Source organism: Chiloscyllium punctatum, chromosome 2 (assembly GCF_047496795.1).
Source record: "Chiloscyllium punctatum isolate Juve2018m chromosome 2, sChiPun1.3, whole genome shotgun sequence".
NCBI lineage: Eukaryota > Metazoa > Chordata > Chondrichthyes > Orectolobiformes > Hemiscylliidae > Chiloscyllium > Chiloscyllium punctatum.
In genome coordinates, this window is record NC_092740.1 from 79,858,664 (window position 1) to 79,871,963 (window position 13,300).

The following is a 13,300-nucleotide window of genomic DNA, read 5'->3' on the forward strand; positions in this document are numbered from 1 at the left end:
CGATTCACCTCAGTAACTTTGGTCAAGAATTTGAAGATTCAGGATTCTTTAAAAAAAAATCAATGCCATCTTAAAATGGGTAAGAATCCTGATTTTGAAACCTTCTATTTTAAGCACCCCCTAACCAGAGAGCGGAACATCCTCAGTACTGACTTTGTCAAGCCTCCTCAGAACCAAATGTTTCAAAATTTCTTGTCAATTTTCTTCAGTTTAACAGACCCAATTTTTCTTCATAAGGCAGACTCAAAATCACTCAAATGAACCTTCGCTTAATTGTTTCCAGCACAAGTATATCCTTCCTTAATTAAGAGCAAAACTGTACATAGTACACTGGGTGTGTTAACCACCACCCTGTACAGCAAGACCTTTCTTTTTGTAATTTATTACCTTTTACAATATATGTCAAATCCAATAGGGTTCCATATTTTCCAAAGTACAGTTGCTGGGCCGTGTATAATTTATAGTTTTCTGCTTTGTCTCCTTTACATGAACATGGATGCTACAGCTGCAGTTTTCTAATTGACTGGGACCTTTCTAGAATTTCTGCCAGTAATACTCCCTTCACCAACTTAAGCAATCTTAATTAGAATATATATTCTCAAGAATCAGGAAATTTTATACAATGTAGACACATGAAGTTCCTTTACGTCTAACATGAGAACATAAGAAATAGGAGTAAACTACATGGCCCTTGAATCCCACTTTACCATTCAAAATTACTGTAGTATCTAGGGCCTAATCTCTACTTTCTTTCTCAATCTCTTAATAATAAATGGTTCAAAATGGGGAGAAAAAAGCAGCTTGAAATAAATTATTGTTTGACTATCAGTTATAGCAAGTGTGTTCAGGTTTGATGAGCTGAAGTAATAACCTGAATATATTTGTGCACAGAAAACAACTATGATACTGACTAGTACTTGGTTTGTCCACGTATACCTTCCCTGCATTCCAGGTATTTTCCAAAAAAATTCCTTAAAATCTTCAAACTGAAGGACTTGGAATAAAATTTACAGTAATGCAGTAGGTCAATACCTCTATAAATGCTTGTTAATACATAAATTTCAACATCGGAAAATAAATTTTATTAAGAGATATATATATTCCTCATCTACTTATTTAAAACTTCAGACAACACATTTTAAAAAGCCAAACTTAGTGCAATTTTTCCACATCTGTGTGTTACTTAAACAAGAGTTGGTGAATTAAGATTTTTAAAATTAGTATGACAAAACATTTTACAAAATCATGTAAATAACATCAACTGACTAAATGAGTAAAATCAATTAATTAAAACCTTCGAAGTGAAATAATTCAGAATATTTAAAGTAATACTGGTGCATTCTCCTCTGAAAGTGAGCACAAAGCAATACTTGTGACTATTAAATCCTGTAAAACCTCTCCCGCCAGCCTATAGAACTGTGTTGGATACTGATCTGGCATCTTTTGCATGGTAAGTACTCATTCTAAGAAGTTACAATTAAATTATTTTCTACTTAGCTTAACTGTAAAATGCAAATTTTAGTCACGTTTGACACAAGTACACTTAGTCAGATTTTTACTCTCATGAGAGTTGCACTGTAATTACTTTGACAGAATGGTATGTTTCAAGTCACAATAATAAAAAAATAAATTAAAACCAAACTGGTTGAGTATATTAACCATTGAGTATTTGTGGAATAAAAGACTTTTAGATCTGTTTGCTAAGGCAGCTAGGTTCTCAATGAACATGATTTTTAAAAATGGATTATTTGTTTGATATTGATTATTTTAAAATACCATTCAAATAATTTCAGATTCCCACCTTCCCAACTCAACAGAAGATCGTATTAAAACATGTCCTCTGCACAGTTCCAAAATTTTGCATATACCTCAATCGCAGGTAGTGAATTTATTGCTGTATACAAAGCAGAAACCTCCTGGTATCTCCACATTCTATGACCCTTTCAATAATTTTTTTTTAGCTCAGCTATTGTTTTTACCATGAGGCGCTATTGTCATATCTGTTCTTCTTGATAGCTGATTTCCTTGCATGTATGGCATCAGCTTATCAGCCTAGTGATGCTATCAAAGAAAAAAATGCATAAAATTTAATTGGTATTTAATGAATTTGAGTGGGGTTTACTCTCAAAAATAGCTATTTATAGACCCATATTAAAAACATCACACATCAATAGAAGTAACTGTACAAAGAATGAACAGAAATTTTGTTTCAAGATAATTTTTCAAAAACCTATTATAAAAGTCTATGTAAACTCTTATCAAATATGAAAATATGAAATATACACAAAATTTACACAATATCAAAGGTATGATTGGCGAAATGGTAGATGATTTTGTGGTTGTCTTGTTATATGCCACATAAACATTCAGTGACATATTATTTTCATCTCTGACCACCTCTCTTTATCATAACTTCACGGATTTGTTTGTCAAGCTCACTGATAATCCGATCCTCGTGAGTGTATACCCCTGTCCTTAGTAAAGTGTCCCTCTCCTCTATGAGCCGAGCAAGATAGTTGTCCAAAGCCTCATCTGGACGTTGAACATGATCTCCAGCCTCCCTTCCAACTGCAGGAGCACGCTGATCTGAAGCTTCTTTAACTTCTTGTAGCTTTAACCTGATAAAAATATAAAATTTCTATTATACATGTCTTTTAAAAAAATTATGTCCTAATAGTACTTCCTGTGAAACAAGCAAAAATTTCAGATTCCTTAAACCATGAAATAAAAAGAACAAAAAATGGAATGATAGGTGCAATGATTCAGTGGAGGTGAAATATCATCACACAATGTCTTCTAGTTGTGAATTATAGATGAATGTTTATCTTTCATTGAGTTTTGATCTTTGCTGCAGCCCTGTGAGGAATGTTAGATGTGGGTGAGAAGGGGAGCTACCATCACTTGTCATATATACATAGCTTTCAGCTTCACAGTCATGTTATGGGTACATTAGCAAAGAACAAATCAAGGTTAAGAACAGGCAGAAGTGGCGCTAGGCCTCTTTCAACAATGTCACAAAGCCTCAAGGCTATCTACTAACTTAAAATGCAAAACATTCCTTCATCAAAATATTCTGAGAAAAAGTAAGATTATGGAAAATAATAGGAGCATTTCAATGACACAGTCAAGGTCACAAATTCACAAATAGGAATGCTATCAAAGGCCTTTGATGCCATCACAACGTCCGACAGAATCAGAAAATCTGAGTTTAGCACTCACTGTGAACCTAAATTTTGGAACATGCTGGAAAGACTGGCATGTAAAACAAATTTGTCTGTTCAAATCGTACGAGTACAAGTTACTAATACAAGAACACGCAGCATGGACTGGTTGGAGCAAAGGGTCTGTTTCTGTGTTGGATGACTCTACGACTGCATGAGGTAGAATAGATTATTTCACCTGCTTCGCCATTCAATTCAATCATAGCTGATCTTGGGCTTCAGCTCCAGTTTTACAATATGCATAAAGCCAACAACTTAACTTTTGCTCAAGCTTTCCAGATACCTTATGCTTCCAAGGTAATCATAGAGAGATACAACATGGAAACAGACTTTTTGGTCCAACTAATTGATGTCAAACATGTTCCAAACCAAACTAGTCCCACCTGCCTGTGCTTGGCCCATATCCCTCCAAACCTTTCCTATTCACATACTTATCCAAATATCTTTTAAATATTGTAACTGTACTTGCATTCTCAACTTCCTCTGGCAGTTCATTCCACACAGAAACCATCGATGTGAAAAAAAGTTGGCCCTCATGTCCTTGTTAAAACTTTCTCCTCTCACCTTAAAATATTTTCTCTAGTTCTGAACTCCCCCACTACCCTCGGGAAAAAGACCCTTGCTGTTCACCCTATTTCTGCTCAAGGTTTTATAAACCTCTATAAGGTCACCCTTCAATCTCCTACACTCCAGTGAAAAAAGTCCCAGCTTATTTTTATAACTCAAACCTCCATTTCCAGCAACATCCTGGTAAATCTCTTCTGAACCCTCTCCAATTTAATAATGTCCTTCCTATACCAGGGTGACCAGAACTGCACATACTAATCCAGTACAGGCCTCATCAACATCCTGTACAACCTCATAATGACATTCTAACTCCTATACTCCAAAGTCTGAGCAATGAAGGCAAGTGTGCTAAACACCTTCTTAACCATCCTGTCTACCCGTGATGCAAATTTCAAAGAAATGTACCTGAAACCCTAGGTCTTGTTGTTCTCCAACATTATCCAAGGCACCAGCATAAATTGCATAAGTCCTGCCCTTATTTGTTTTACCAAAATGCAATACCACACACTCATTGAAATTAAACTCTCTATGTTACTCCTCAGAGCAGTCACCAAATTGATCCAGATCTCTTTGTAATCTTCAATAACCTTCTTCACTGTCCATTATACCACCGATCTTGGTGTCATCTGCAAACTTACTAACCATGCCTCTTATATTCTCATCTAAATCATTTATATAAATGACAAACAAAAGTGAATCCAGTACTGATTCTTGTACTACCAGACCGAAAAACAACCCTCCACCACCACTCTCTGTCTCCTACCATCAAGCCAACTTTGTATCCAATTGGCAAGGTTACCCTGAATCCCATGTGATTTAACTTTATTAATTAGTCTACCATATCAAACTTTGTCAAAGACTTTAAAAGTTCATGTAAACAACATCTACCACTCTATTCTCATCAATCTTTTTGGTTAATCAAAAAAACGGAATCAAGTTTGTGTGACCTAATTTTCCTCATGCAAAACCATGTTGATTATCCCTAAATCAGTCCTTGCCTCTCAATGCATGTAAATCAAATCTTTCAGAATCACCTCCAACAACTTACCCACCACCGATGTCAAGCTCACAGGTCTATAGTTGCCAGGCTTCTCCTTAAAGCATTTCTTAAATACAGGCAGAACATTAGTCACCCTCCAGCACTTCATCTGTGGTTATAGATGATACAAATATTTCTGCTAGGGGCTCCGCAATTTATTCTCTAACTTCCTGGATACACTTGGTCACCTTCAGAGATTAGTCCACCTTAATGTTTTCTAAGACTTACAGCACTACTTCTTCTGTAATGTGAACTGGCTTTCAAAACATTTCCTGAATTCTCTAACCTCCATTTGTTTCTCCAGAGTAAAAACTGGTTTTAAGAGTTAATTTAGTATCTCTATTTCAAACTCATGCTTGAAATGCAGCAGTCATATGAGTTCCCTTCCCTCAATATCCTAATTGAGAAATCAGCCTAGGCATTCTGCATCACTGCTATTGCAAACCTACTTAGTCAGTATTCATGCTGGTATTCCTGCAGTTTCACATGCGACAAGATTAACCTCATCAGCAGCCTTGTTAATAGGGCTCTGAGCCATTTGTTCATTGTTTAAACTTGCTGCTGAAATAGGGAGTATCAAAGCCTGCAGGATAGCGTAATCAGATAATCTCTCACTGTACATTACAATATATCTTGATTCTGAACAGTGTCCAGTATCTCTCTGATTAACCTACACATGTGAACCTAGATATTTCATGTGGCCAATAGCACAAACATGGTATTTGTTTGTGTCAAGCTAAAAAGACCTCCTGCAAATCACACAAACGAGTGACATAGTATTTGAAGTTTGGTGATGTATGGCCATATATGCCAAAGAATGAGTGATAACATTAAACAGCATATCCCTTCGGCTGTCCACAACAAGAAAGGTAGTGGCAATACCCATACAACCCATGCTTGCAAAACTCACAACCAAGTCCAACAATAGGTCAGGATTTGCTAAACAATTGAGTGTGTGGTGTATTACACGGACAACCATTTAGTATCACCAAGTTCACAGTGGGCTGCTTATGTGTACTGGAAGCTATGTGTATAAATACACAAAACCCTGTTCTTTACAAAAAGAACATGCGTGCACACTGTACCTGTTTCAACTCAATAAAACAGGTGATATCTAATCTCTGCTTCATTTCCCAGGGCAATTCAGTGACCAATCAGAACCAATCTGACTGATTTGAAATTTAAACAAAGCCTGGGAGTTAATTGTCAATCATTACTAACTAGTGGATACTCCATGATACTATCAGAGTCTACTTGTCAAGCAGTGCTTTCCTCTCATAAAACAAAAATGTTGGTTTTCTCTTCAAATTAGTATTTCTTGTGAAATGTCCTGATGAATGCAAGATAAAAAACAAAGAAAAAAACATGTTTCCTTAAAATAATACTCAAGTTCTGTAGTGCCAAATGATTATTTTTCGAACCAATTCACCCCAAATATTGCGCTTATTGCTAAGGCTTATGAATATGGTTCTCTTTTCATATCATGCATATATATCAAATGTTTAACATTTTTATCTTAAGCTTAAAATTAGGTAGTTAAGTGGCATTTCTCCATTTTCTGGTACCTGTTCAATTCATTCCTAATTTCTGCCAATTCTTGTCGTTCTGTTTTAACTACTTCTTTCTCCTCGGCTGCCAGGTAACGCAACCTCATATGTTCCAGTTCTTGTTGCTGTTTCTTAAGTCGTGCCATAGCGTTTTCTTGCTCACGCTACAATAAAATACATTAAAATAAAATTGCAATCAGTGAATTACTTTCCAGACTCAATTACGAACAGCTTATGAATGACATTTAAATTTATTCAACTAACTTTACATTGATAATTCAAGAACTTTGCATTTTTAATTGATTTACTGCTCAAGTATATTGAAGAATGTGAAGCTCCTATAACGAATTTGACATTTAAACTTATTATTTTAACTGATATTTTCTGATTCCGACTCTGTACTTATTAATGATTCAAATTGATTGTTGAGTAGATGCAGAGTTGCTTGTCTATTCACACATTAACCTGTAAGCCCTCGACAGGATGCTGCAATTTTGACTGGTCAACTAATTGAAACTTTCAGTGTAAAAGCTCATAGGAAATCTAACAACACTCATAGCATAATCCAGCCATGTACAGTAATCCTGAAGCAGATTCTTAAGTAGAAGTCTACTTGCACTCCAAACAAGAGTGAATCAAGTTTCAAAGTTATTCCATAATTAGAACAGAAACTAAATCTAAGAAAATTCTCCTGCCTCTAAAATAATAAAGCTGCTCTGTAACATGTTTCCCTCCTGACTACAGCTCATCGGGACGAAGGCTCAGGTCTATATTAAATCATTTAAGGATAATTTAACATCTGTCTATTGAGAAAGTTTGCACAGTATTCGTTTCAAATTTTGGTTTTGTATTGAAAATGGTTCTTACAAATATTTGATCAAACAGCATGATAGTAATGATATGCCTGTTGTAAAACATGATTTGGAGACGCCAGTGTTGGACTGGGGTGTACAAATTTAAAAACCACCTGATGAAGGAGCAGCGCTTCGAAAGCTAGTGCTTCCAAGTAAACCTGTTGGAACGGTGTTGTGTGATCTTTAACCTTTTTGGAAAACTACCTGATCTCTTCAGAACATGAATATTAACCATTGAAATAATTCTCTATGAGGATGATAAAAAAAAGTAGGAAGACACAAGTCTACCTTCTTAGCGCTATGTAACTTCGGTAGTATGAAAGACAGGTTTGTGATAAACATAAAGGGTTCTACAAGTTCAGGTGATTCTCCATCTGGTGTATGCTTGCTATTGTCGATAAGTTTGGCATTAAATGCTCAGTTCTAGTACTCTATTGTTTTTATTCTCTGTCATAATATCCCTGTCTGTGTATTAATGTGTTTATTAATATTTTCTGAAAACAATATTTTTGTTTATATACATGTTCACAGTTCTGTGACCAGAAGAAATAAAATTTAATTAATGTGAAATAATTGTGTTCAATTTGTTTGTTTGTTTTAATATTCTGAGCTCTGGCTTGGCACCTTTTGAATGGCATCATCAAAATATAGTCTCATCATGTGGATCTCATGAACTAGGCTGTAGTACAGTCCCAGTATAATATTTATCTGAACTACTTTGAAATGGAGCATTAGAGTTCAGCACCTTATCAAAACAGGCAAAATGTGATCTCAGTACTGTGTTTGTTCTGATTCCAACACAAATAAAACACTTATAAATCTTTAGCCCACCCTTAATGGCAATCCTTAAGCAAAAAACTGTTAACCACATCATAATTTATTTACATATGTTGACAACCAAAAAACATCATAAACGTACACCATATTTCATAACCTTTCAAGTGGTCTCACAGTGGGGCCAGCCAAGCTATTTGAGACAATAAGCAAAGAATTTTTTTTAATAATTAAGATTAAATTCATTCCAAAATATATTGGAAATGATATGTAACTGATGTAGGAAGACATCTTAGTGTCAGAGACTAACAATTTAAATGTTTCATCACTTAGTTTTGATGTTATTGAATGCATAAACTCCCAAGTAACTGATCTGCCAGTACAGCACACAAAACAATACTTTTCACTGTATCTTGGTACATGCAACAACAATAAATCAATTAATCACTTAAAATACAGTACATCACTAAAACAGAAAGAACAGAATTCTCTTTTGCAAGTGTCACTGTTAAGAGGTCTCTCTACCAAGTAAATAAGCATCTTTACTTGGCAGTACTGCTCATAAATCTGAAGAGTTGTTGTAAACATACAGCCATTAGACTAAACAATGGTCAATCGCTGGTCATTGCACACTGGTTGCTAAGCTATAGCACAAGCCTTTGGCAGATAGTGAAGAATGCAACAAGAGTGGTTTTCTGAAAATAACCCAGAGTTGTCAAGCATATAGAACAACCTGGATGACTTCAAGACTTGTTTTTTTTTTGCATACAACTGCTTCATTTTCAGAAAAATTTACAACAAATCTTTTACCAATTTGTTCAGAAATAAATCAATTTAGAGAAAAAAAATGCTGAAAGGTTGAGAAGAAATGCAACGGGAACAGGAATTCTTAGAACTGACAAGAGTTTCCAGTAAAGAATATCTTTAGCTTTCAGAGATCACTGTTTGCACATATTCTTTAAATACTCCAGCAAAAACAATATTAACACACAAAATGAACACAGACAATATAATCAGAATAAATGTTAACTTGTTGCATAAATTGTTATTGCAAACTTAAAGTTGGATCAAGTATGGCTGCACATTGATGGTCTGTATAAAAACCTCAAAAGATACATCATGTTCTGTCTAAAGTAGACTACAGCTGGATGTTATCATTAATATTTTATGAGGGAGTTTTGAGATTTCCTTCTGCGTGCAATAGGTTATGGAAAAGCTTTGACAGAACTCCACAAAGATTTTGGAGCTAAGACATAAACTGAGATTTTAGATCTACCGGGATTCAGTAAGACTTTAATCAAGCTTTGACATTTATTCTGTGAAATAATTAAGTTTAATCATAAAACTTGAGAGCACATGCCAATTGTGGTTCCTGCAGCTGAAGAAATCCTCATATTTAAGCAAAAATATGCCACAAAAAAAAAGTTTTGGGGGCTGTCTTGATCCAGAAAACTCCTGCCTATATGCTGTACATGATGCAGAGTGATGTGGGTTCAGTTCGCACATCAGCGAAGATCTCCCCTTTTGCAACATCTCCTGAGGAATGGTGACCCTCAGATTGAAATCACCACCAGTCATATTTGTCTAAACAGAGAGCAGCTTTATAATCGTATGGGACTATGGCAACTTTACTTTATACTAACATACCATCCGCAGTGTTACAATCGTGAGGTAAATATTCTTCTTACAAACAAGATGCTGACAATGTTGGCAATTTGGGCTACAAATCCATCTAATCCCCGATGAAGGAGCAGTGCTCCGAAAGCTTCCTTTATCAAAAATCCTTGGGTCAAGCTGGTTTTTGGATTTTGGAATAAGTGACCGTAACATGGTGAAATAAAAAAAAATTACCAAACAGCAGGCACACCTGTGAGTACTACGAGTGCTGAGACAGAACTGACATCTGCCAGAGCTGGGCCATGCCGCCATGTCACATTTCAGTGACGTGGGTCGAGTGGGTGTGGAGTTGGATTAACGGTTTGCATGCCAAACAACGTTGTTATGAGAAAAAAACTTCACGAAGAAAACTTCAGATTTCGGAGCTTTTCGGATTTCGGATAAAGGATTGTCTACCATCCTTCCAAACAAAACTTTTGAACTATAACCTGGTGTTGTATGATTTTTAACTTTGTCCACCCTAGTCCAACACTGGCACCTCCACATCATGGCAACCAAACATCAAAACTGAAGGGAGAATGCCGTCACAGCGATTTACAATGATAAATGTAAACATAGATGTGAGGAAAATGAAAATTATTTGAGAACCAAGTGTGTTCAGGATGTGAGATTTTTAGATCTATATCTGCAAGAAATAAGATTCCCACTTCCCACTGTTCTAATATATGACCCTAAAAACTACATTGTCATGCTTCCTCTCTTGAAGTTATTAATTTGTTACTGATCCTTCAGTATTTTGCTTAAGTGGTTTGTGCACATGCAAGAGACTAGACACTTAAAGATGGTATCAACGCGACCAAAAGGGAAGTTAAATCACTGCCCAACCAATATGATCATTTTCTAGACAGCCCACAGGTCTCACTATGCAGCTATAAACAAAGATAATTTAAGATGATCTTTTATTGCCCAATCCTAGCACAGTCAAGCAAAATATAACTTTTAAAAATGCATTCACAGGACATGAACATCACTGGCTAGGCTAGTAGCAATTGCTCATCAGGCAGTTAAGAGTCAACCACATTGTTGTGAATCCGAAGTCTCATTGTAGACCAGACCAGGTGCAGTTTTCTTTCCTGAAGGACGTCAGTGAACCAGATGGGTTCTTTACTGTCACTTTAGTTGTGATGGCTAAAAAACTTCAAACTGGCTAAGTGGTATTAAATCCAAGTAGTACAGAGTTTACTTAAAAAGGAAAATATCATAAAGTCTATTACTGAAATACACAAATATCTCCATAACTGTTAACATCAAAATACTGTGGTATTCACAAACTAATTCCTGAATATCCCAGTTGTAATTTCTAAACATATGCTTAAGAAACACATGACAATCGCACAAAACAATGTTTGTCAAAAAAAGCTTTTGTTGCCACCTCAGTGGCTTTTACTAAAATAAAAATGTCACATTTCTAAAATGTATTGATGTAAACATTCAATCTTTGTAGAATATTTACTGTCATTGTTAACACTAAGAATACTTGAGTTGAAGGCAATATCCTCAACGCTACCTTAATTAATGACCTCCTACAGTAGCAATTCAAGTTTATATTTCTCAATTTTATACAGTAATCCCTTTACAATGTAATTGCTAAGTGCAGATCAATGGGAAGCAGAAGAGAGATTATGGTAATCTTGTCTGATAGTAGACAAACAGGAGTCTGGAAGAACACATCAAGCCAGGCAGCATCAGGAGGTGGAGAAGTCAATGTTTCGGGTATAACCCTTTTCAGGTTGACTTCTCCACCTCCTGTTGCTGCCTGGCTTGCTGTGTTCTTCCAGTCTCCTATCTGTCTACTTTGGATTCCAGCATTTGTAGTTTATTTTGTCTCTAACTAATCTTGTTTGATAGTTTAAATAGTTATGGTGAGCGACCGAAAGTTTCATGTTTGCAGGTACAGGGATGAGAGGATGCAAGACAGCAAAGGTGTAGATAGAGAGAAAGGGCAGATAGAGACTCAGCCTGCAAGAGGACATTGGCATGATAAGAATGGCTCAAGCATGTGAGAAAAATTAACAAGATAATATGGTGTTAGAAAGGACAATAAAAGCAATCAGACCAACTTTGCTGACAATCTTCCCAATTAAATTGATGTTTTTCCATTTTGAAACATGGAATTTAAGAAGTGATTACTCAAACCATGGCTTACATAGGACACATTTGAAAGGAACAGGAGGTACTTTACCTGTTTTAGCCGTGCTAACTCTTTCAATGCTCGCCCCCACTGCTGCTTATAGTGCAGCTTAGATTTTGTGGCCGATTCCAATTTCCTCTCAAATTCCACCTAATAAAAACATCAAAGGTTGAAACAAAACTTACATTGTGATATCACTTAAAAAATTACTACTTCTATTTTCAGGAACAAGATCTGAATACATGTAAATATTTTAGAAGAAGTAGAATTTTGGCATAATGGGCTGAAATGATTTTTTTAAGAACACTTTTACACAGCATTCACTTCATAAGTAATTTATCTCTTGTTCACTTCAGACAGCTGAATTAAATATTATCATCATTAAAGCAACTTTAATATATAAAAGCCAAATTCTGCAGATGCTGGAGACGAAATAAAAACCAAATGCTACAGAAACTCAGCATATCTGGTGAGAAAAACAAAATTAATGACTTTTCTTCTGAACTACAATATACTTGGATTTATATTTGAAGGATCTAATTAATAACATTCGATATGAGTACTTGAATTCATGAATGGGAATAGGTTTGCCCTATCCACTCTGTCCCGACCCCTCATGATTTTGAAAACTTCTATCACATCTTCTCTCCAAGTCTTCTTCTTTCCAAGGCAAGCAGTCCCAACTTCTTCAATTTTTTTGTCTTAATTGGTGTGTCTCATCCCTGGAACCATTTGTGTAAGTATCTTCAGTGCTCTATCTAATGCATTCACTTCCTTCCTTCAGTGTGATTCTCAGAACTATGCACAGTACTCCAGCTGATGTCTAACCATTGTCTTTAAAGTTTATCATAACCTTCTACTTTTGAGTTCTATGTCTCTATTTATGAAGCTTAGAATACTATATCATTTCTCTCTCTACCTGTCAAGCCACCTTTAATGATTTATACATAATTATAACCAGCTCTCCTGTACACTCTTTTGAACAGTATCCTTTAGTTTATACTGCCTCCCATGTTGCACTGCCCAACGTTGAACTCCATGTACCAAATCTTCCATTATCTGCCAAAATGGAAACATGGAGTAAACTTCAGAGATGCTGTTGTGTTTGATTTGATTTGATTTATTGTAGTCACATGTACCTAAGTACAGTGAAAAGCTTTGTTTTGTAAGCAGTACAAGCAGATTATAGTAAGCCAGGACATACAGATCATAGGGTGCTTAGACAAAGTGAGGAATACAGGTTAAACTGAACAGGAAGCATGCAAAGTAAGATCAATATTAACAAGATCAACATTATTTGAAATTGGAGAGTCCATTCATCAGTCTAATAATGGCAGGGAAGAAGCTGTTCTTGAACCTGTTGGTGCATATGTTCAAGCTTCTGTATCTTCTGCCTGACGGAAGAGGTTATAGGAGAGCATCATGAGAGTGGGAGGAGTCTTTGATGATGTTGGCAGCCTTTCCTTGGCAGCGGGAAGTGTGAGCGGACT

General features: G+C 35.8%; 1 protein-coding gene across 4 annotated transcripts in view; it reads right to left on the reverse strand.

Moving 5' to 3' along the window:
• Window positions 1–304: 304 nt before the first annotated feature.
• Window positions 305–13,300, reverse strand: part of cep120 (centrosomal protein 120) — a 105,820-nt gene continuing 92,824 nt past the window's right edge. For all 4 annotated transcript variants that reach the window (XM_072584529.1, XM_072584536.1, XM_072584521.1 and 1 more), the window contains 3 exons: window positions 11,862–11,960; window positions 6,393–6,538; window positions 305–2,618 (listed from right to left, as the gene is read on the reverse strand). In XM_072584529.1, coding sequence (XP_072440630.1) covers window positions 2,384–2,618; window positions 6,393–6,538; window positions 11,862–11,960 — 480 coding nt within the window. In that variant the 3' untranslated portion in view covers window positions 305–2,383. The remainder of the gene's footprint in view (window positions 2,619–6,392; window positions 6,539–11,861; window positions 11,961–13,300) is intronic.